This window comes from Odocoileus virginianus, chromosome 14 (genome assembly GCF_023699985.2).
Source record: "Odocoileus virginianus isolate 20LAN1187 ecotype Illinois chromosome 14, Ovbor_1.2, whole genome shotgun sequence".
Lineage (NCBI taxonomy): Eukaryota > Metazoa > Chordata > Mammalia > Artiodactyla > Cervidae > Odocoileus > Odocoileus virginianus.
In genome coordinates, this window is record NC_069687.1 from 339,395 (window position 1) to 363,666 (window position 24,272).

The following is a 24,272-nucleotide window of genomic DNA, read 5'->3' on the forward strand; positions in this document are numbered from 1 at the left end:
TCCAGCGTTCTCTCCAGTCCTTCCTTCTCTCCACGTGGCTGTCTTCTCCCTGCGTCTTTTCACAGAGCTCCCCATTGTGCTCGTCTGTCCTGTGTCCAGATTTCCCCTTTCTTAAGGACATCAGTCATGTTGGTTAGGGCTCCCCATAATTTCCTCATTTTAACTCGATTACCTCTGTAAAGACTCTTACTTCCAAATAAGGTCGTGCTCTGAGGTGTCAGGTGTTGGTACTTCAGCATCCCTTTTTAGGGACACAGTGTAACCCTTGAATTTTATGAGCTTGCTGTAAAATTGATTCTTTGATTTCCTGTAGATGGTATGTCATCTTTGAACATACCATCTATAGTTCTATATATCTTCTTTCCCAGTCTGTATACCTTTAAGTTCCTTTTCTCGTCTTACTGCCTTAGCTGGGACTTCCAGTATGAGGTCAAGGTAGTGAGTAGCGGGACGTGCTCGCCTTGTTCCTGGTCTTGGTGGGATGGCAGCTGGTCTTTCACCACCAGTGCGACGTCACCCGCGGGCTTTCATCGGTGCTCTTTATCGAGTGGAGCAGGTTCTCATCGATGCCTCGTTTACTGACCATTTTATCATGGATGGGTATTAGACTTTGTCAAGTACTTTTTCTGTATTTACTGATACTGTCATGTGACTCTTCTTCTTGAGCCTGTTGATGTGGTGGATTACACTGATTTTTTTCCAAATGTTGAACCAGCTATGCATACTTGGAATAAATCCTGCTCAGTTGTGGTGTAGACTTCTTTTCATACATTGTTGGCCTCAAGTTGCTGGTATTTGTTGGGGATTTTTTTGCATCCGTGTTCATGGGAGATGAAGGGTCTTCCTTGCATTGTCTTTGCTGGCTCTGGCATTAAGGTAATGCTGGTCTCACAGAATAAGTTACCGTGTATTCCCTCTGTTTCCTCTTCTGTCTTCCAGAAAAGATTTTAGAGAAATGGTATAGTTTCTTCCTTAAATGTTGGTAGAGTTTACCAGTGAACCCATCTGGACCTGGTATTTTAGGATGCTATCAATTATTGATTCAAGGTCTGTAATCTGTACAAATCTGTTCTTATTTCCCACTTTTCCTGGTGTGGGTTTTTGAAGACTGTGTGTTTCCAGGAGTGACTCCATCTCATCCAGGTCATCACATCTGTGGGCAGAGTGTCCTGGTGTTCTCTGTTACTCTCTTGATGTCCTTGGGGTCTTTAGTGGAGCTGCTGCTTTTAATTCCTGTGTTAGTGATGTGTCTTTTTTTTTTCTTAGTTAACCTGGTATAGATAGAGGTTTTTCAATCTTATTTATCTTTTTAAAGAACTAGCTTTTGGATTTGTTGATTTTCTTTTTTCCTGTTTTTAACTTTATTGATTTTTTCTCTAAATTTTACTACTACTTTTGTTCTTCCTGCTTTGGATCTAATTTATTTTCTTAGCTCCCTAAGGTGGAAGCTAGGGTTATTGATGTTGGATTGTACTGTGTCTGCTGTGCATTCAGTATTATGTATCTCCTTCTACACATTGCTTTCACTGCATCCCACAAATTTCAGTGAGGTGTATATTGTTTTTAATTTAGTTGAAAATATTTTTATTTTGAAGTACTTTAGTTCAAAATACTTTGAGATTTCTTTGACTTATGCTATTTGGGAATATGTTGTTTAAGCTCCCATTCTTTGAGATTTTCCAGTTATCTTTCTGTTACTTATTACAAATTTAATTCCATTGTGCCCTGAGAACAAACATCACGTGATTTGTTTTCTTTCTAACGTGTGGAGGTGTGTTCTGTGGCCCAGGATGGATCTGTGTTGGTGGGTATTCCATGTGACTGGGAGCAGCCCCGTCCTGCTGTCTGGACGAGGGGCATGCCGGCACCTCCCGGTGGTGGCCTCGAGCCAGCTGTGTCCTTGGTGACTGTCTGCCTGCGGGATCTGCCCCTTCCGATGCGGGGATGGGGAAGTGGAGCCATCCTCCTGAGCTCCCTCAGTGTCTCTCTTGTGTAACCTGATGCTGTCTTATTGGTGCAAGCGTGTCCAGCCTCCTGCGTCTTCTGGCAGAGCTGCCCTGAGTCCTTACCCCTCTTTATCCCAGGTTGCTCTCTGTCCAAAGTCAACTCTGTCTGAGAGTGATGTAGCTACTTCCACTTTGTCCTGATTGGTGTTAGCATACTCTGTTTTTCTTTCTTTATCCATTTACTTTTAAGCTATGTATCTTTATATTTGAAGGGGGTTTCTATAGGTAACATGCAGTCGGCCTTGTGTTTTGATCCACGCTGACTGTTTTTGCCCTTCACTTGATGCGTTTAGACCCCTGATGTGTGAAGTGATTCTTGATGCAGCTGGGTTAACAGCTGCTGTGTTCACTGTTCCTCTCTGATGCCCTTGTTCTTACTGTGTCTTCTGATCTTTCCCTTCCTTTCATGGCTTTACGTGATCTTTCAATGATTCCGTTTTCCCCCTTAACACGTCAGTTATGCTCATCGTTTCACTTTGGTGGTCGCCCTGAGCACACAGGGCAGGCAGACCTCCTTTCTGTGCTTTGCAGATTCTGTGTTTTCATAGATTGAAGGTTTGTGTTAACCTTGAGTCAGGCCAGTCTGTCATGCCATTTTCCCAGTGGTATTTGTTCTTTATTCACTTTATGTCTCTGTGTCACATTTTGGTGATTCTTGCAGTATTTCAAACTTTTTCAGCTTTTTATATTATGGTTATCTGTGATCAGTGATCTCATTTCTGCCATGACTTGTGAAAGGCTTAGATGATGGTTAGCACTTTTAGCAATAAAACATTTTAAAATTAAAGTGTATACATTGTTTTTTAACATAATGTTGTTGCTCACTTAATTAAACTAAGTACAGTGAAAACAGTAAGAAAACTAAGATCATGGCATCTGGTCCTGTCACTTGATGGCAGATAGAAGGGGGAAAAGTGAAAGCAGTGACAGATTTTTCTTACCTTGGGCTCCAAAATCAGTGTGGACATTGACTTCAGCCATAAAATTAAAAGTTGCTTGCTCCTTGTAAGAAAAGCTATGACAAACCTCAGTTTAGTTCAGTTCAGTCACTTAGTCGTGTCTGACTCTTTGCGACCCCATGAATCGTAGCACGCCGGGCCTCCCTGTCCATCACCAACTCCCGGAGTTTACTCAAACCCATGTCCATCGAGTCAGTGATGCCATCCAGCCACCTCATCCTCTGTCGTCCCCTTCTCCTCCTGCCCCCAATCCCTCCCAGCATCAGGGTCTTTTCCAGTGAGTCAACTCTTCGCATGAGGTGGCCACAGTACTGGAGCTTCAGCTTCAGCATCAGTCCTTCCGGTGAACACCCAGGACTGGTCTCCTTCAGGATGGACTGGTTGGGTCACCTCGACAGCATCAGAGAGCACGGGCGTCCCCTAGCTGAGAGGCTTTGTGATCTGGTGTCGGCTCCCCCCTCTTCCCGCTGGTGCTCTCACGTGTGAATGTTACACCTTTGGTGTTGTCCTGTGATTCTAGGTATTTTATTCTGGCTTTTCTTTTTTTTTCAGTCTTTTTTAATCTTTGCTTTTGAACGTTAGAGTTTCTGTTGTTACATTCTCAAGTTCAGAGATTCTTTCCTCAGCCATGTCCAGTTTATTGTTAAGCTCGTTAGAGGCACCTCTCATTTCTGGCAGTGTTTCTAACTAACATTCCTGTTAGGTTCTTTCTTAGAATTTCCCTCTCTCTGCTTGCATTTCCCATCCATTCTTCCACGTTGTCTCTTTTTTCCATTAGATCTTACAGCATTATCACTCATAGTTGTTTAAAATCAGAGCCTGATTTCGTCTAGCATTTCTGAACCTGGTTCTAATGCTTGCTCTTCTCAATGATGTTATAGCTATTTGATGCCCCCTGAGATTCCAGATGCATTTTAGAATGGGTTTTTCTATTTCTGGGGAAAATACCATTGGGATTTTGATGGGATTCCACTGATTCTGTAGATTTCTTTGGGCAGTGGACATTTTAACAGTGTTGAGTCTTCCAAGCCATGCACGTGTAGTGTGTTTCCACTTACTTATGTCATCTTTACTTTGTTTCAGCAATCTTTTGCAGTCTGTGTGTGCTCAGTCGTGTCCAATGCTTTGCGACCTCATGGACTGTAGCCCGCCAGGCTCCTCTGTCCATGGGATTATCCTGGCAAGAATCCTGGAGTGGGTTGCCATTTCCTCCTCCAGGGGATCTTCCAAACCCAGGCATCAAACCCGTGTCTCCTGCATCTCCTGCATTAGCAGATGGATTCTTCACCACTGAGCCACCTGGGGAGCGTGTTTTCGGTTGACCTGTCCTTGGTTATCTCGAGACCTAAGTTACCACAGAGCCTAAATGGCCTGGTGCAGTGACCTTATTATCCAGAGGTGACAGTAGAGACCCGAACAGGCTGTATGAGTCCCCCGTCAGCTGTCCGTGGGCGGACCTCGAAGGGGAACCCAGACCTGCTTTTTGCAGGGACCTGCAAGACTCTTGGCTGTAGGAAGTAGAATGTCATTGACTTCTCAAAGTGTGATCAGGGTCATAAGGCCAATATCCGTAGTGCATGATTGAATTCTGTTTTGAAAAGTGATTCTTAAGCTGCCTTTGTTAGAAATTAGGTCCGCTGTGAATGTTTACCTTTGTGTGGAAGGACATCCTATTCTACAACCTCACATTTCAGTTACTAGAGAAATATATTCACTTAATGTGAAAATAGAAATTTGAAACACCATGTTCTTGAACTTTCTGTTTTGTTTTTTGGTCGGTCCAAATGGATCTTAGCTTCCCTGACCAGGGATAGAGTTCGTGCCCCCTGCATTGGAAGCATGGGGTCTTAACCACTGGACTGCCGGGCAAGTCCCTCCTTGAATTTTGTTGGTCACATGTACCGCAGTGCTAGGAGATCCTCGCACAGGGGGCTTCCTGGAACTGTCACCCTTTAGTGAAGCCGGGTGTGGTGAACAGTCGTCCTGGCTGAGTTCACTCCACCTTCCCTGTGGCAGAAGCCCCCGCTTCTTCTCCTCAGAGACCTTGAGGCAGTTGTCAGGGGTGTAGGTATCTGTGTCCTGGGTCTGCACACGCGGGTGCAGGTAGGAGGACCAGACCAGGTTTGCTTTTCTTTGTAGACCTCATCACTCCAGGGTCAAGTGCACTGACCCCTCCGCCAAAAAGTGCTTGGTCATGGACGCTGATGATGAGGCGGTCCTGAACCTCATTGCCGAGTGCGAGTGGGACCTCAGCAACCCTCCTGGGAACATGAGTTCCAGTCAGAAGGAATCAGAGGCCAGCCTCCAGAGCTCCCAAGGTAGGCTGCTCCTCGCCGAGAGGGTGGGTACACAGCCCAGCTGGGAGGCTGACTGCTGCCTCAGGATCCACGCTGTCTTTTTAAGAGAACTTACCTTTAAATGTAGAATCTTCAGGAAGTCTTGTGCACCTGTAAATATCAGTAATTTGATCATGGAATTACAGGCAGAGAAGTCAGTATATTTAGGTGGATGTAGTCATACTGCAAGTCTTTTACTTCAAGGCCCTCTCGGGTCAGTTGTAGGGGTAGCGAACATGTGAGGCGTCTGAGTGGACCAGGAGGAGGTGTCCTGTGCCGCAGGGGCTGAGTCCCCGCCAGCCGCGTGGGGGCCCCTCTCTGACTCCGGCTGCGTGTGGGCGCGGGGCTGAGACCTGACGAGGACAGGTGTGTGAGCTCCTCGCGCCCGTGCGGCTTCTCCGCCAGGGCTCGTGTGTGAGCTCCACCTGCTTTGCTGCTGCTTCTCTCTCGGGCCCAGGAGCTTTTCGTGAGGTCACAGCGGCTGGGTCTTCCTGCTGCAGTAGCACCCTGCCTCAGCTTCCCCACCACCTCCTGGGCCCGTCGGGCTCTCCAGTGTGGTGCCCATCCTGGGTGCGTGGTGGTGTCTACTGAGGGCTTTAGTTCGAATTTCCTAGAGACGAGTCCCAGCAGCCTGCTCATGCGCTCATGTCATCTTTGAGCCGTTTCTGTTCCTGCTGGCCCTCTCCCCTATTCCTTTCTTGATGTTGATGCCCTGGACTCCATTATACTGGTAGAACATAGCCTGTCTCAGATTTCTGCCCACCCTGTGGCTTGCCTTTCATTTTCTAAACAGTGCTTCCAGGAGCGGTTTTATTTGAGTGAAATCACTTCACCCTGTTCCCCTTCATGGTTGTGCTTTTCAGTCTGCTGCCTGTGCCTGTGGAGGGTTCCTCCCACAGACCTGTCCACGTCCTGGGGACCCGCACTTAGATCTGAGAGCTACTCTCTCAAGTGAATTTCTGGGTGTGGTGTGAGGTCGTGGCTCAGGTTGTCCGTCTGTCCCAGTGTGTATCCAGCTGTACCAGTGACATTTATTGCAAAGACAACCTTGCAGTGTTGTTTGTTCAGTGGCCTGAGTCTCTGGATCTGGTGACTGTCGTGTCTGTCCTGACTCCTCGGCTGGATGCGGTTTCCCGCTGGATGTGGGGCTGGGTCACCTCGCCTGGGTGCTGTGGGAGTGACGCTTGCAGGTTCCTCATAGGGTGGCTGGTGCTGTGTTATCCACTCAGCTTTTTTCCCTGTGTACCCCACATAGGAGTGTGCTTGACATGTATGCTACACTGACGTGTAAGTTTTAATGGAATAAACTTTTTAACTGTTTTTTAATACAGCAGAGTCTCGGCACCGACTGAGCCCGCAGTCAGTCCAGCACCAGTGCGGGGACTCCCTGTGGAAAGGCCCTGAGAGGCGCAGGAGCAGCTCCAGGGCGGGCTGTGTGGAGCCGAGGCTGCAGGACCAGCGCTGTGGCGAGCTCCCACCGCAGCACTTCGCCCCAGGTGACTGCCCCCCCCCCCCCCGGGTGTGCTGTGGTCCTCTTCTCTCGGCTGTGTTTGTGTGTGGCCCTGAGATGTGTTAAGGGAAGAAGCTCCTTTACAAAAAAGAAGCTGACATTTGTAAAACATCTGTGGTTTAGGTTCCTGCTCTGTGAGTACTTTGGTACTTTCTCGACACACTTAGACTCACATACACTTTCTTTTGTAAATATATCATGGGCCTATGGACAATAGCTACAATTAGAAATCCCTTCATGAATCACAGCCTTGTTGTGGCAAAGGGATTTGTGTAATTCAATGAAGCTATGAGCCATGCCATGCAGAGTCAACCAAAATGAACAGGTCATACTGAAGAGTTGTGAAAAAACATGGTCTAACTGGAAGAGGAAGTGGCAACCCACCCCAGTATTCTTGCTGCGAGAACCCCATGGACAAACAATATGAAAAGGCAAAAATACATGACCCTGGAAGATGAGCCCTGCAGGTTGGAAGATATCCAGTCTGCTACGGGCAAGGGTGGGGGGCAATTACTAATAGCCCTACAAAGAATGAAGCAGCCGGGCAAAACTGGAAGCAGCGCTCAGCTGTGGATGTGTCTGGTCATGAAAGTAAAGTCCGATGCTGTAAAGAACAGTATTGCATTTAAACCTGGAATGTTAGGTCCACAAATCAAGGTAAATTGGATGTGGTCAGCAGGAAATGGCAACACTGAACGTTAACATCTTAGGAATCAGTGAACCACAGTGGCTGGGAATGGGAAAATTTAAATCAGATGACCATCTTATCTGTTACTGTGGGCAAGAATCCCTTAGAAGAAATGGAGGAGCCCTCATAGCCAACAAAAGAATAAAAAATCCAGTGCTTAATGTATGGTCTCAAAAATGACAGAATGATCTCTGTTCATTTCCAAGGCCAACCATTCAGTATCATAGTAATCCAGGTCTATGCCCCAACCACTAACGTTGAAGATGCTGAAGCTGACTGGTTCTGTGATGACCTACAAGACCTTCTAGGACTAACTCTGAAAAAAGACATCCTTTTCCTCATAAGGGATTAGAATGCAAAGTAGGAAGTCAAGAGATACCTGGAGTAACAGGCAAGTTTGGCCTTGGAGCACAAAATGAAGCAGGGGAAAGGCTAACAGTTTTGTCAAGAGCACATGCTGGTCATAGCAAACATCCTTTTCCAATAATCCAGAAGGTAACTCTACACAAAGGAGGAACAAAGGAGAAGCCCCAGCAAGACGTTAGAAGGAGTGGAATCACATTTAGAATCAAACCCCACACCCACCACCAGAGAAGCTCAGAGGGCTCAAACAAACCTTGTGCACACCAGGACCCAGAGACCCTTCAGAGACTGAGACAGAACTGTGTTTGAGTGTCTCCTGTGGAGGTGTGGGTCAGCAGTGAACTGCCGCAGGGCCGAGGGCTCTGGGTGCCGCAGACTTGGGTATGGCACAAGCCCTCTTGGAGGAGGTCACCGTTGACCTCACCACAGAGCTGCCAGAACTTAGAGAGGGCTGAGGAAACGGATTCTTGGAGGCACACACAGAGCCTTGTGCACACCAGAACCCAGGAGAAGGGAGCAGTGACCCCACAAGAGACTGACCCAGACTTGCCCGTGAGTGTCTGGGAGGCTCCAGCAGAGGCGTGGGTCCGCGGTGGCCTGCTGCAGGGGTCGGGGCACTGAGTGCAGCAGTGTGTGCGTGGGAGGAGGTCGCCACTATCTTCATCGCCTCCACCATAGTTTGGCCCCAGGTAAATAACAGGGAGGGAACACAGCCCCACCCATCAACAGAAAATTATGTTAGACATTTCCTGAGCATGGCCCTGCCCATCAGAACAAGACCTAGTTTCCCTCTCAGTCAGTCTCTCCCATCAGAGAGACTTAAGCTTCCATAAGCCTCTTATCCTTCTCCATCAGAGGGCAGACAGACTGAAAACCACAGTCACAGAAAACTAACCAATCTGATCACATGGACCACACCCTTGTCTAACTCAGTGAAACTATGAGCCATGCTATGTAGGGCCACCCAAGACAGATGGGTCATGGTGGAGAGTTCTGACAAAACATGGCCCACTAAAGAAGGGAATGGCAAACCACTTCAGTATTCTTGCCTTGAGAACCCCATGAACAGTATGAAAAGGCAAAAAGATGTGACACTGAAAGATGAACTCCCCAGGGAGGTAGGTGCCCAATTTGCTACTGGAGATCAGTGGAGAAATAACTCCAGAAAGAATGAAGAGATGGAGCCAAAGCAAAAACAGCACCTAGTTGTGGATGTGACTGGTGATAGAAGCAAAGTCCCATGCTGTAAAGAGCAATATTGCATAGGAACCTGGAATGTTAGGTCTGTGAATCAAGGCAAATTAGAAGTGGTCAAACAGGAGATGACAAGAGTGAATGTCTACGTTTTAGGAATCAGTGAACTAAAATGGGCTGGAATAGGTGAATTTAACTCAGATGACCATTATATCTACTGCTGTGGGCAAGAATCCCTTAGAAGAAATGGAGTAGCTCTCATAGTCAACAAAAGAGTACAAAATGCAGTACTTGGACGCAAACTCAAAAACGACAGAATGATCTCTGTTTGTTTCCAAGGCAAACCATTCAATATCAGGTAGTCCAAGTCTATGCCCTGACCAGTAACGCTGAAGAAGCTGAAGTTGAACGGTTCTATGAAGACCTACAAGACCTTCTAGAACTAACACCCAAAAAGATGTCCTTTTCATTATAGAGGACTGGAATGCAAAAGTAGGAAGTCAAGAAATATCTGGAGTAACAGGCAAATTTTGCCTTGGAGTACAGAATGAATCAGGCAAAGGCTAATAGAGTTTTGCCAAGAGAACACACTGGTCATAGCAAATACCCTCTTCCAACAGCACAAGAGAAGACTCTACACATGGACATCACCAGATAGTCAACACCTTAATCAGATGGATTGTATTTTTTGCAGCCAAAGATGGAGAAGCCTTATACAGTCAGCAAAAACAAGACCGGGAGCTGACTGTGGCTCAGATCATGAACTCCTTATTGCCAAATTCAGACTTAAATTGAAGAAAGTAGGGAAAACGGCTAGACCATTCAGGTATGACCTGTAAAGCAGGCTGAGTGCAAAGAATTGATGCCTTTGAATGGTGGTGCTGGAGAAGACCCTTGAGAGTCCCTTGGACTGCATGGAGATCAAACCAGTCCATCCTAAAGGAAATCAACCCTGAATATTCATTGGAAGGACTGATGCTGAAGCTGAAGCTCCAATACTTTGGCCACCTGATGTGAAGAACTGAGTCATTGGAGAAGACCCTGATGCTGGGAAAATTGAAGACACAAGGAGAAGGGGGCAGCAGAGGATGATGATTAGATAGCATCCCTGACTCAATGGACATGAATTTGAGCAACCTCTGGGAGATTGCTCTGGAGGACAGAAGAACCTGGCATGCTGCAATCCTTTGGGTCACAAAGAGTCAGACACAACTTTGCAACTGAATAACACAAAGACAATGGAAGCTAAATAAGTTAATTGAGAGTGTTGTTTGCATGAATGTGGAAAAAGCGTCAAAACCTCCCAAGTGTGAGCAAACCTAGTCCCTTTCTGAGTTTTATCCAGGTGAGCTTGTGGGGACCTTGGAGGCAGGGTAGGTCGCGGTGGTGGCTGCCTGGTGCCTGTGGACTGCAGTCAAGGCCTCTTGCGCCAGCTTCATTTACTTTGTGTCGTGAGATCTCACACGTGTCCCTTCACACGGATTCACGTGGGGTGCCTGTGTGCGTGTTCTGGTCCAGGATCCATCCAGTGCATGTGGAGTTTCTTCCTGTCACGTCTCAGATGCTTACAAGCAGGAACACGTCCTCGGTTCCCATTGAATCTGTCCTGGGTTTTTGAAGTGTTCAGACTGTGCTTCTGTGGGGTCGCCCTCAGTGCCAGGCGGCTTGCCCTGCGGGCTGCTCGTGGCCAGGCTCGGCTGCGCTGCTGTGGGGGGTGGGCTCGTGCAGAAGCCCCGGGCTGCCGCAGGTCAGGGGGAAATGGGGCAGTGTCATGTGGTGTGGGTGCCGCATGGAGGGTGACTGGTGTGCATTTGGGGTGCGGAAGGCGGTTGCTGGGTCCCTCTGGGGTGAGTCAGACCAGTCCCGGCAGGGTGGTGGTGGTGGCCTGCTTACACTGGTCAGGTGGACTTGGTGACGGACATGGAACCGGGGGGCATTGGTGTCCGGGTGGTCTCTGATCCAGGCAGCCAGACCACAGTGGTTCATCCACTTACAGACCCAGTTTGTAATACATAGTTTTGGCAGGAAGACAGTAATTGGTCAGTTTTGTCACTTTCTGGTTAATTTCCCGTATTTGTGTGCACACAACTGCAGTGCTGATGCCTGAGCCCCGGGAGCCTGATGGGGAGAGCTCTGCCCACTTCTCTGTTACAGACTCCACAGAAACTGAGGATTCAGGCGCTTCTTCTCAGAAGTCCAGTGTGTCGACACAAAAGATATTAAACCCCTTGCCTGCTCCTGAGAAGTACAGGAAGCGGAGGATGCCTGGCGGGAGGTTCCAGGTGCCCGTGGACGAGGCGTGTCTCAGCTCTCTGGAGGGGAGCCTGAGTGTGAGCCGGAGGAGCAGCTCGGAGGGCTGGGGCCAGGCTGCCTCTTCCCTCTCGGCTACCCCGGGACCAGAGACCCCAAGGCCACCCAGCGCGAGTGAGGTGAGCCGGTGTGGGGCGAGGCGCCGAGCCCCCGGGGTGGACACGGCCCTCACGTGGATGCCTCCGTCGTGTCGTCACCGCTGTCATTAGAAAGTGCACTTCCGGGCTGCCCTCGGATGTGGGGCACCACGAGGTGTCGTCTGGGCCTGTCGGCCACACGACCTCTCGTCCCGCGGTTAGTGCCCCCCCCGGGGCTGTCGTGAATGCAGTCCCGGCTGTGCGTTTTGTGGTTCTGGTTCACGAGAGGAGGTTCTCCCCAGATTGTCCCAGAGTAGTCTTAGACAGTGGCTCGCTGCCACTGTTACGGCCAAGTTGGAGACTGAGATGTTCTCAAAGCCTTGAGGCTCGAGTGAAGACTGCCGTGCGGACGGGGGGCGGGCAGCCCTGCCACAGCACCCCCACGTGGGCAGAGGAGGGGAGAGCACCCGGCTGAGAGGACGCTGGGTCGTAGGTGCTGGGTGACTCCTGGGTGGCTGCCGCAGGCCGTGGGCTGAGTTCTGCTTCCGTGGCTGGTCTGTTTGCATCTTCAGTCACTCACTGGACTGAGGGAAGAAGAGAAAATAAGAGGTTTGTGCCAGTTGGGACTGTGCTGGGGCTTTCTTATCCCTGAATGGACATTAACCGTGGGCAGAGCCGCCCTGACGGACCCCCCTCACTATGGGGTTGGGACTTTGCACGAGGGGATGCTGCCTGCAGTGCCCCTCCTTCCAGCACTGTGGCCCCAAGTGGTTGTCCTGGAGAGGACTTGGCCCCCGCTCCTCAGTTGGGAGGCAGAAGCCTGACCCCACTGGGCTCTGCTCCCGCTCCTGAGGCTGCGTCGGTGCAGCTTCTGACGGAAGTGTTGATGCTGGTGCCCTTGGATGCTCTCACCCTCCGCTGCTTGTGGCCAGCTGTTGGCCTCAGCGTCTCCATGCTGACCAGCCCCAGGGGACAGCTGCCCAGCCCCGATGGCCCCTCATGGGCCTGTGCGTCCCGTACCCTGGGTTCCCGCGGGTGGGGGGTGGCGGGAGTGAGGGGTCCGGTGGCTCCCACACCCTCTTCCGGGTCTGGCTGGCTGTCCCAGAGGCTCTTCATGAGGAAACCCTTGCTTTGTCTAACAGTGAGGGCACCGGGCCTCATCCCAGCTCTGGCCCTGCTGGCGTTTACTCACTAAATCCCCGCTTCTCAGGAAATGTTTCCTGGACACTCAGGAAGTGGGCCGGAGGGCAGAAGCCAGTGCCCTTTCTGCAGTGATCCCTTAAAATTGACGAAAAGATTTCTAAAGGGAGCACTGGTGGAAATGCCAGTGACTGTGGGCCCAGAACAGTCGGGCCCAAGTGGGTCTGTGAGGGTTCTGCCTGGCAGCCTGGTGCGGCACCTGCCCAGCCAGCCCTCCCTCTGGGCCTGTGTGCGCTAGTCACACTTTGGGCCTTGGGACTCCAGTGAGCGTTCGGGCTGAGACTGTCTCCTTCCCACCCCGCAAGAATGGCGGGGGCTGGTCAGGAGGGCCCAGGACGCCGTTGCTCAGAACCGCCTGGTTTCCTGACTCTTACACAGGCCACAGCTCAGCCGTTCCTCCCGCTGCGGGATGGTTTTCCCGCCCCACAGACGTGGACAGGCATGCAGGGGGTAGGGAGGCAAGTCCCATGTACCACGCCTGCAGGTGTGTGCGGTGTGACCCTCCACCATGGCATAGGCAGCAGACGAGGTGGCAGTCTGATGCTGCATCGCACCTGCTGAGTCAGGCACGGGAGCCAAGGGTGGGTTTGTCTCCGGGCAGGCATGTCCCAAACTGCACTCCGCTGTGCTGCCCAGGAAGAAGGCCACCCTGGAGATGCTGATCCTGGAAGCGCTCCTCGACCTGGTGGACATGCACTGGAATGGCCGCGGGTCCCTGCACAGCAGTGAAGTCTTCCTTGGTGAGTTGGCCCAGGGTTCTGCAGGCTGGCGCCTGTGCCCACTGCTGGACCCTGGTCCCTTGGCCTCTCTGGCCCCGTCCCTGGCCTCACTGCCCTCTGGGCTGTGGTGGCGTCCCGAGGGCCCTGCTCAGGGTGTCAGGGTGCTCCGGAGGGGCAGATGAGGAGGCGCCAGTGGCCAGTGCCTGCTGCTCCACACCTGCTGGTGCCCAGCTTCCTGGAAGGCATCGGCAGCCAGCAATGCTGGCTCCTTCCTCTGGGTCCCTAGAGCTGTTGCTGTCTGCCTGTCGTCCCCATCCAGTCCTGGGGGTAAACAGACCTGACAAGGCCATTTCAGTGGCATACGTGTCCCTTTTCTAGTCTTCATACCCGTCAGTGTTTTTGAGGTGTGCAGCCTGTGTTTTTCAAAATGCATTGAACACGTTTTGTCTACACTCATCCTCTGAACATTGTCTCTTTTAGCTCAGGCGAGACACATTTTGTCATCTGCTCAAGAGTTCACAGCCACTCAGGACACTTCGACAGCTGCGCGTGAAGGAATTAGCTCCCTGACTCTGGAAAATAAGTCTCTGCACAGTCGCCTTGCTGAGCTGCAGCAGCAGTACGGCCTGCAGATGGCTGAGGTGGTGTTGGAGCTCAGCGACACGCGGAAGGACATGGTCAGTTCCATTCTCAGTAGGGCCAAGACGGCCTTGACCTCACAGAGTGAGAGCAGCTTCTCAGCTCTGCTTCCCCTGGCAGCTGTCAGGCACCCTGGGGCCCCTGCTGCCTGTGCAGAATAGGAGCCCCCTCTCCCACCAGGCTCCCCGTCCAGGACGCCAGCTGCCCTTGAGGCACCAGGCCTGGCTCTCGCTCCAGCACCCTTCATGGCAGTGGCTGCAGACGTCTGCATTGCCGCCAGTTCCAGCTCTGCCTGTCCCGGGCGGCTTCGTTCTGTTCTGAGAGAGGCAAGAGGGCGAGGCTGGGCTTGCGAGGGAGATTCTCTGGTCCCGGTGTTCCCTGGCCCAGGCTCTGGGATGACTGGTAAGGAGGTTGCAGAGACCTGGGTGACCTGGGTCCCTGCTGCTGTCCTGCCTGCCCTGGCCAGCGCGCGGCTGGGGTGTTGTGTTGGACCTGCGAGGGCTCCACCGCCAGGTGGCACCATTGGGCAGCCAGAGCCAGCATGGCACTGACCTGGCCGGACAGGCCACCCTCATCCTCTGTGACGTCAGCATGAGACCGTCTTCATGAATGCCTACCCAAAATATCAAATAAACAACCTGACTTTACAACTCGAGGAACTAGAGAGAAGCTAAACCCAAAGTAAGCGGAAGGAAATAATAAATATCAGAGCAGAAATAAGTAGAGAGTAGGAGACGACAGGAAAAAATTAGCAAAACTGAGTTGGATTTTGAAGATACACAAAACTGACAAACTCTTAAGTAGACTAAGAGAGGACTCAAAATCAGAATTGAAAAAGGATACGTTAGAATGGATGCCTCAGAAATGAGGTCAAGGAATGATACAAGCATTTTGGAAAACCTAGAAGAAATGGATAAATTCCTCGAAACATATAACCTACTAAGGCTGTGTTAAGAAGAAATAAAGCCTAATGGGTCAGTAACAGATAAGATGAAACAGTAATCAACCTCTTAAGAAAACAAGCCCCAAAAGCAAGGACCAGACGGCTTCATGGCTGAATTCTGCCAGATACTCGAAGAAAAATTAATACTTATCCTTCTCAAACTTTTCCAAAAAATAGAAGTAGGAAGCCTACTTTGACACTGTTTTATGAAGCCAGCATTACCTGGACACCAAAGACTCACAGAAGAGACACTACAGACGCTATCTGAGACTCAACAGAAGACTGGCATCCCAAGCACAGCAGTGCATGAACAAGGCTGTACACAGCCCCGAGGGGTTGTCCCCTGGAGAGCACGGTTGTTTACCATACACAGACACACCATATTAATGGATCTGAGACTCAGCAGAAGACTAGCATCCCAGGTCCAGCAACACACCAAGAAGACTGTACACACCCCTGAGGGAGCTGTCTACTCAGATACATAAACACATGGAGAGATAAAACACTGTTGGCCCAATTCACGCAGGTGTAGCATCTGACCAAGTTCAACATCCATTCATGATTTTTAAAAAAAACTCAACAAAAGAGGTGTAAAAGAAAATTTCCTCAGCATGATAAAGGCTGTTTATGAGAAGCCCTCAGCCAACCTCACCATCAGTGGAGAAAACTGAAAGTTTTTCCTGTAAGATCTAGTATGAGACAAGGATGTCCACTCTTATATCGTCTCTTCTACTGGAAGGACAGTTGGCCCTTGAGCAATGTGGGTTTGAGCTATATGGATGCATTTATATGCAGGTTTTTTTATTAGTAAATGGTATATGTGCTGTGCTCACTCACTCAGTTGTGTCCCGACTCTTTGTGACCCCATGGACTATAGCCGGCCAGGCTCCTCTGTCCAGGCAAGAGTACTGGAGAGGGTTGCCACTTCTTCCTCCAGGGGACCTTCTGAACTCAGGTGTAGTACCCGTGCCTCCTGTGTCTCCTGCATTGGCAGGCGGACTCTTCACCACTGCACTACCTGGGAGGCCCAGTAAATACAGTAATACTGTACAACTGGAAGTTGGTTACGTCTTTGGATACGGCACTGCAGATTTGGGCAGTTGACTATAAATTATTTGTGGGTTTTCAGCCACAAGGAGAGTTGGCACCCCTACCCTCTCCACCCGCCGTTGTTCAGGGGTCAGGTATACTAACAAGAGCAAGCGGACAAGAAAAGGAAATATAAGGCATCCAGATTGGAAAGGGAGAAGTAAAGTTACCTCTGCTTGTAAATGATGTATAAAGCATTAAAGATACCATGAGAGAAAATTAGAATAAATTCGGTGAAGTTATAGAATACAAAGCGTAACAGAGATCATTCTTATTTCTTTATACCAATGAGCATTCCAGAACAATTCCATTTATAGTGTCAAAAAGAATAAAACAGGAATAAACTTAACCAAGAAAATTAAAGATCTTAAACAAAGACATCTACAGATGTAGTGTAATCCCTGTAAAAATTCCAATGGCATTTTCCACAGAAATAGAAGAAACAATTCTAAAATTTGTATTTTTTTTATCATTTGTATTTTTCGTTTTCTAGTTCTACAAAGACCCCAAATCACCAAAGTGATCTTTAAAAAGATCGTTTTTCAGGCATCACACTTCTGGTTTAAAATTATGTTACAGAGCTGTGGTAATCAAACAGTATGGTGCTGGCATAAAAAAAGGCATAGATTGCTGGAATAGAATAGAGGGCGCAGAAATAAACCCTCACATAGATATCAACTAATTTTTGGCAAAGGCACCAGGAACACACCATGGTGAAAGAGTAATCTCTTTGGTAAATGGTGTTGAGAAAACCTAATGTTCTTATGCAGAAGATGAACTTGTACCCTTGTTTTTTTTTTTTTGTTTTTTTTTTTTATTTTTTATTTTTTTTTTATTTTTATTAGTTGGAGGCTAATTACTTTACATCATTACAGTAGTTTTTGTTATACATTGATATGAATTAGCCATGGATTTACATGTATTCCCCATCCCAGTCCCCCCTCCCACCTCCCTCTCCACCCGATCCCTCTGGGTCTTCCCAGTGCACCAGGCCCGAGCACTTGTCTCATGTCCCCAACCTGAGCTGGTTATCCTTTTCACCCTAGATAATATACATGTTTCAATGCTGTTCTCCTGAAACATCCCACCCTCTCCTTCTCCCAGAGTCCACAAGTCTGTTCCATACATCTGAGTCTCTTTTTCTGTTTTGCATATAGGGTTATCGTTACCATCTTTCTAAAGTCCATATATATGTGTTAGTATACTGTAATGGTCTTTATCTTTCTGGCTTACTTCGCTCTGTATAATGGGCTCCAGTTTCATCCATCTCATTAGAACTGATTCAAATGAATTCTTTTTAAAGGCTGAGTAGTATTCCATGGTGTATATGTACCACAGCTTCCTCATCCATTCGTCTGCTGATGGGCATCTGGGTTGCTTCCATGTCCTGGCTATTATAAACAGTGCTGCGATGAACATTGGGGTGCATGTGGCTCTTTCAGATCTGGTTTCCTTGGTGTGTATGCCCAGAAGTGGGATTGCTGGGTCATATGGCAGTTCTATTTCCAGTTTTTTAAGAAATCTCCACACTGTTTTCCATAGTGGCTGTACTAATTTGCATTCCCACCAACAGTGTAAGAGGGTTCCCTTTTCTCCACACCCTCTCCAGCATTTATTGCTTGTAGACTTTTGGATAGCAGCCATCCTGACTGGCGTGTAATGGTACCTCATTGTGGTTTTGATTTGCATTTCTCTGATAATGAGTGATGTTGAGCATCTTTTCATGTGTTTGTTAGCCATCTGTATGTCTTCCTTGGAGAAATGTCTGTTGAGTTCTTTGGCCCATTTTTTGATTGGGTCATTTATTTTTCTGGAGTTGAGCTGGAGGAGTTGCTTGTATATTTTTGAGATTAATCCTTTGTCTGTTGCTTCATTTGCTATTATTTTCTCCCAATCTGAGGGCTGTCTTTTCACCTTGCTTATAGTTTCCTTTGTTGTGCAAAAGCTTTTAAGTTTCATTAGGTCCCATTTGTTTATTTTTGCTTTTATTTCTGAAATTCTGGGATGTGGGTCATAGAGGATCCTGCTGTGATTTATGTCGGAGAGTGTTTTGCCTATGTTCTCCTCTAGGAGTCTTATAGTTTCTGGTCTTACATTTAGATCTTTAATCCATTTTGAGTTTATTTTTGTGTATGGTGTTAGAAAGTGTTCTAGTTTCATTCTTTTACAGGTGGTTGACCAGTTTTCCCAGCACCACTTGTTAAAGAGGTTATCTTTTTTCCATTGTATATCCTTGCCTCCTTTGTCAAAGATAAGGTGACCATAGGTTCGTGGACTTATCTCTGGGCTTTCTATTCTGTTCCATTGATCTATATTTCTGTCTTTGTGCTGTACCCTTGTTTTAACAGCACACGCAAAATCCAACTCAGAATGGACTAAAGATTTAAGGATAAGACCTGAAACTGTAAAACTCCTGGAAGGGAGTTCCCTGGCAGTCCTATGGTTAGGACTCTGCTTCCCCTGTAGGGGTGTGGGTTCCATCCCCAGCCAGGAACTATAATCCCACAAGCCACATGGTGTGGCCAGACAGACATATGAAAAGGATGCTCAGTATTACTGATCATCAGGGACACGCAAGTCAAAACCAGAGCGAGATGCCACTGCACACCTGCAGAGTGGCTTTCGTCAAGAGACAGGAGACAGCAAGTGGAGGGTGTGGAGACAAGGGAGCGCCCGTGCTCTGTGGGCGGGAATGTAACTTGATACAGACACTGTGGAAAACAATGTGGGGATTCCTCAAAAAACCTACAGTAGAACCATCATGTTGTTCAGTCACTAAGTCGTGTCCTACTCTTTGCGACCCCATGGACTGCAGCACGCCAGGCTTCTCTTTCCTTCACTGTCTCCCAGAGTTTGCTCAAAGTCGTATCCATCGAGTCGGTGATGCCGTCCAGCCATCTCATCCTCTGTCATCCATCCCCTTCTCCTGCCCTCAGTTTTTCCCAGCATCAGGGTCTTTTCCAACGAGTTAGCTCTTCACATCAGGTGGCCAGAGTATTGGAGCCTCAGCTTCAACATCAGTCCTTCCAGTGAATATTCAGGATTCATCTACCATATGCTCTAGTAATCCCACTTCTGTGTGTTTATCCAAAGGAGGTGAAATCAGGATCTCAAGAGAGAGAAATGCACTGCCGTGTTCATGCAGCATATTCACGGTAGCCTGGGTGTGAAACAACCTGAGGCCTTTGATGAATAAATAGATAAAGGTGATGTGTGTATACGATGTGATATTATTCAGCTCTGTTGTTGTGTGTGCCTGCTCAGTCATGTCTGACTCTTTGCAACCCCATGGATTGTAATGTGCCAGGCTCCTCTGTCCTCGGAATTTTCCAGCTTAGAATACCAGAGTGGGTTGCCGTTTCCTACTCCAGTTATTTAGCTTTTGTTGTTGTTCAGTTACTCAGTCATGTCCGACTCTTTGTGACCCCATGGACTACAGCACACCAGGCTTCCCTGTCCTTCACCATCTCTCAGAGCTTGCTCAAACTTGTGTCCATTGAGTTGGTCTTGTTGGATGGACCTTGAGGGCATTCTCTAAGTGAAGTTAGTCAGACATGGAAAGAAAAACCTCTGTGATCTCATACCTGGGATCTAAGAGTTGAGTTTATGGAAGCAGCCGGTAGACCGATGGTCACCCTCAGCAGGAGATGGGGGAGCTGTGGGCCCAGGCGGAGCGGCAATTCTATAGGGGTTAGTCCAGGGCTCTAACGCGTGGCTGACAGTCATGTTAGCCAGGCCGCGTTGACCCTGGAGCTCTGTTGAGAACAGAGTCCTGGTGCTCTCATCTCCAAAATATGTTTGCTCTGTGAGGAGATGTGTGTGCTGGCTTGTCTGTGGTGATTGTGTCACTGCACGTGCAGATCACGTGATGTCATCGGGGCCCCTCGACGGGTTTGGAAGGGAGACCGTCATGCGCTCAGTGCAAGAGGCTTTCACCTCCGATCACTAGGGTTCGGGTTAATGGTGTGGGAACTATTTAGAGTGTTCTATTATTTCAGTTTTATTTATAGTTTATAACAAGAAAGTAGATTGGACTCACATACTATAATTGCTGTTGTGGTCAGGCTCGGGTGTCGTCTGGTTGAGTGTGTGGGTGCTGGAGTTAGGCTGCCTGGTGGTGTGAGTCTGGCCACCCTGTGCCGTGCGGCCGGGCCCATGGCTGTGCCCCCGTCTGCGGGCAAGCTGCCGTGGCAACCCGGGTGCTCAGCCTGGTGTCTGCAGGAGAGCCCTCTGGGAGCTGCCGCCCTGTGTGCGCCCCTGCAGCCCCCTCTGCCTCCCCCTCCTGCGGCGGCGCCGTCATCTGACCCCCACCTGCTGTCACTCCTGTCAGCGCCCTGAGGGTGCCGTCCTTCCCCTCACGCTTTCCCCTTTGTGCCCACGCGTGCTTGCTGTCTTACTCCGCTTTGTCTGATGTTAGTTAGCATTGCCACCTTAGTGTTGCCATAGTGCTTATATTTAAGGTATTTTTTAAGTATATTTAAGGTATATTTGAGGCAGCATACACTTGGGTCTTTTGTTTTTATCTAATTAACAACCTCTGCCTTTTCTTTGCAGTAGCATTTTTTAAAAATTCAGTTGATTTAAACTAGAAAACCAAAACAATTGACCCATTTCTCCCACCCCTGTCCTCTTTCTTTGGCAGTTACCAAGTTCTCTACATCCACGAGCTTCACTTCTTTTGTTTGTTTGTTCTTTTAGATTCCATGTAGGAGTGAGATCGTGTGGTATTTGTTTTCTTCATTGTATTTATACCACATCTTTATCTATTCATCTGTTAATGGGCACTTAGGTTGCTCCATATCTTGGAAATTGAGTAATGCTTCTGTGAAGATAGAGGTCCACATATATTTTCTTTTTTTTTTTTTTAAGTCATCTGTATTTGTTACAACTTTTTAAAGCAGAATGTGACTTGAGCACTACATTTCCATTCACAAAACTTGCTCCAAGTTACTTTTCCAGCGGCTTTACAACATGCCTGAGCAGGCTTATAAGTTTGCTACTCTAAACAATATTTTTCTTTGGAAAACAAGCCCTATGTATGGACAGCGACTCCAATCAAGTTGGTTCAGCTTAACACACTAACTTCTAGAGGCCTGGCACATGCAGTCATAACTACAGGGGATGGAAGTTTTAAAAAGTATATCCCAGAAGATGAAAACTTGCTTTAACAAGTGTTTCTTTTAAACATCACGGTATATACTTCAGAACACTTCAGTGACAGAAAATTTTGGTCTACTAAAGAATCCGCTTGATAGCTAAACACTTCAGACCACAAAGTTAACACAGGTTACATACACACCTTACAACAAACGTAACTACTTCCATCTGTTAAAATAAGCCAACATGAAACTAGGAAAAAACAACTAGCTCCGCTTTAGTGCTAAAAGTATCACAGTATCACACTTAGTATAATTTCAAATTAGTGTTTTTGTTTTCTTCAGATGAATACCTAGAAATGAAATTACTTTACCTGGTAGCTCTGTTTTTAACTTTTTGAGGACTCTCCATAGAATTTTACGTAGTGGCTGTACCAATTTACATCCCCCCCAGCAGCAGAGTAGGGTTCTCCTTTCCCCACACCCTCACCAACACTTGCTATCACTTGTCTTTTTGATGATGATCATCCTGACAAGGATGGGGGTACCTCACAGTGGTTTTGATCTGCGTCTCTCTGGTGATCAGTGATGCTGAGCGTCTTTTCATGTTCCTGTTGGCCATCTGTATGCTTTGGAAAGATGTCTGTTCAGATCCTCTGCCCATTTTTAAATCAGATGTTTTTCACTGTTGAGTTGTGTGAGTTCTTTATGTATTTTTTGTGTTAACCTCTTATTAGATAAATGGTTTGCAGATATATTTCTTCCAGTTTGCAAGCTGGCTTTGCATTTTGTTGCTGGTGTCCTTGGCTGTGCAGAAGCTTTCGGTTTCTGTCCCGTGGTCGAGAGGATGGGCCGTAGGGCAGGCAGCAGGTGCCGAACCCTCTGTGTCAGGTTGTCTGTTGCTACCCAGTGAGTTACCCCCTGGTCACACCTCAGACAGCACATGCTTCCCCGTGTGGTCTCTGGTCAGGGCCCAACGCAGGTGAGCTCTGTGTCTGACTCGGGGTCTCCTGAAGTTGCCATCAGGCTGTAACCTAGGGCTATGGTCGCCTCCGAAGGCTCAAGGGAGTGTGGGTCCTCTGCACTTACTCCAGGCAGTACCGGGAGTCACAGCGCAACAGCTGCTGACAAGAATGCTAAGGCGGAAGGCCACCCTGAGGGTGCGCGTTGTGGCTGCTGTGTGTTGTGTGTGCGGTGGGGATGGCCCGCTTAGAGGGGCTGCCTCCCAGGGTGAGAGCACCCTCTGCTCCGTCCCCTCATTTGTGGAACAGCAGGGACAGTAGCCAGGAGGTTGCTGGAGACAAGTGTCAGAAACGTCTGGTGCTCGTTGTTGCATCAAGACAGAGGCCCCACACAGCCTCTTTTAGAGGGACACATGAAAGCAGTGACGTGGTACCGGCAGCCGCTGGGTGTCTGCACACCAGCGGCTCCCGCGTCGTCCCTTGGGGCAGAGCAGCCTGGAAGCAGGACCGTGGATCTGGAGGCTTAGGCAGGTGAGCAGGTGGCACCCCTTCTCCTCACCCTGTGCAGTTTGGGACTGTTTGCATCCAGGGAGACCGACCGGGGTGCCGGCTTTGTAGCAGTGTGGTGGGCAGAGTTTGACCTGTTTGCTTGCATTGCTCCATCCAGGATTACCTAAGGCAGCATCTGGACAGATCTCTGGAGGAGAGCAGTAGCTTGAAGTCGCTTTTGTTCAGCATGAAGAAAGACGTGAGGACCGCTGATGCTCCGTCCGCGCTGAACCTGCAGATCTCCGGTGAGCTCGCGGCTCTCGTCCGTGTGTGCAGCCCCGTGTCACTGGGCCCAGGCTCGGCAGGAGCTGTGAGCGCATCTGGGCAGGCGTGTGCCGGGCCAGCCCACTGACCCCGAGAGGCTGCAGGACCCTGCCCAGTGCTCCTTGCTCATGGCTCTGTCCGTACCCAGCTCAATGTTGTTTTCCTCTCTTCCCTCTCTTGGACTCTGTTTTGCCAGTTTTGCAGGCGTGCCCTTGGGACTTGGAGTTGGGGTGTGGCCTGCCCTGGGGTAGGTGAGGTATCGCAGGGTCCCCTGGGGGGCTTCAGCCTGAGCACCTGCTCCGTTCTGACCTCTCAGAGGCCCGAAGCATTTCCCTGAAGGGCCAGGCAGATGCATCTCAGGCATGAGCACGGCCACAGTGGAGGCTCTGCCGGGCCTGCCTGCTCGGTGACCGACCCCTCCGACCTTCACCCCAGCTATGTTGGCTCTGGGTTCTTCCTGAAGGCCATCCCATCCAGCTGATCCAGCCCGCTCTGCCCTTCTCTGCTCCTGCCACACGTGCTCCTCAGGGGTGTCCAGGGGGGCGGGGTCCGGGGCTTTGCCCCCAGCAGGGCTGGCCCTGAGCCTGGTAGGACGAGGAGGAGGAGGGGCCACGCTGTCCACGCCGATGACCTCGCCGCGTGCTCCCCGGGCTCACTGACACCCTAGAACTGTCTAGTCTCCCAGCACAGCAGTGGTTTCCCTGAGCACGGCCACCCTTGTCTCCTCAGGACTCCAGGCAAGCGTGAAGCGGCTCTCAGGCGAGCTCGTGGAGCTCAAGCAGCACCTGGAGCACTACGACAAGATCCAGGAGCTCACGCAGATGCTGCAGGAGAGCCACAGGTGCCGCCAGCGGACCCCGGCCCCCGAGCAGTGAGGCCCTTCCTGCTGCAGCCTCCTGGGTGGGGGGGGGAATGTGCCGCCTGGTGGCCTGCACGTGGCCCCTGGTGTGGTTCTCAACTGTTCTCCTGGAACATGGAGATCCCACCTCACTCCCTAGTCCAGTTTTCGTGATGAGACCTGTGGGGAGAGGGGGTGAGGTCTGCAGAGGGGACACCGGCCAGGGAGCGGCCAGTGGAGCCAGGCCGTGACCCTGTGGGGATGGAGGGCTATGGCCCCTGCCCACCCCAGCCCCTGACCCAGAGGGGAGGGCCAGGCAGGTCCCGGCCATGGAGCGCCACAGCCTAGTGTGGGCAGGTGGGGCTGCGGTGCCTCTGGGAGCCATGGGCAGCGCTGGGCATCCACCTGGCCCTCTGCTGTCCTGGCAGGCAGGGTTTGTTCCTGGGGGCAGCTCTGTGGAGGACACAGCCCTGCGCCATCAGTTGCTAGTGGTGCCGTGAAGGCCCTCAGTCAGTATCGGCCCTTCCACC

At 49.7% G+C, this 24,272-nt stretch overlaps 1 protein-coding gene across 5 annotated transcripts in view; it reads left to right on the forward strand.

The window, feature by feature from the left end:
* Positions 1 to 24,272, forward strand: part of CEP72 (centrosomal protein 72) — a 38,837-nt gene that overhangs the window by 13,841 nt on the left and 724 nt on the right. For 2 of the 5 annotated variants that reach the window (XM_070476419.1, XM_070476420.1), the window contains exons 5-11: positions 5,105 to 5,283; positions 6,633 to 6,797; positions 11,211 to 11,485; positions 13,245 to 13,383; positions 13,843 to 14,039; positions 22,759 to 22,885; positions 23,634 to 23,745. In XM_070476419.1, the coding sequence (XP_070332520.1) occupies positions 5,105 to 5,283; positions 6,633 to 6,797; positions 11,211 to 11,485; positions 13,245 to 13,383; positions 13,843 to 14,039; positions 22,759 to 22,885; positions 23,634 to 23,745 (1,194 nt within the window). The remainder of the gene's footprint in view (positions 1 to 5,104; positions 5,284 to 6,632; positions 6,798 to 11,210; positions 11,486 to 13,244; positions 13,384 to 13,842; positions 14,040 to 22,758; positions 22,886 to 23,633; positions 23,746 to 24,272) is intronic. The other 3 variants (XM_070476421.1, XM_070476422.1, XM_070476423.1) reach the window with 2 other exon arrangements.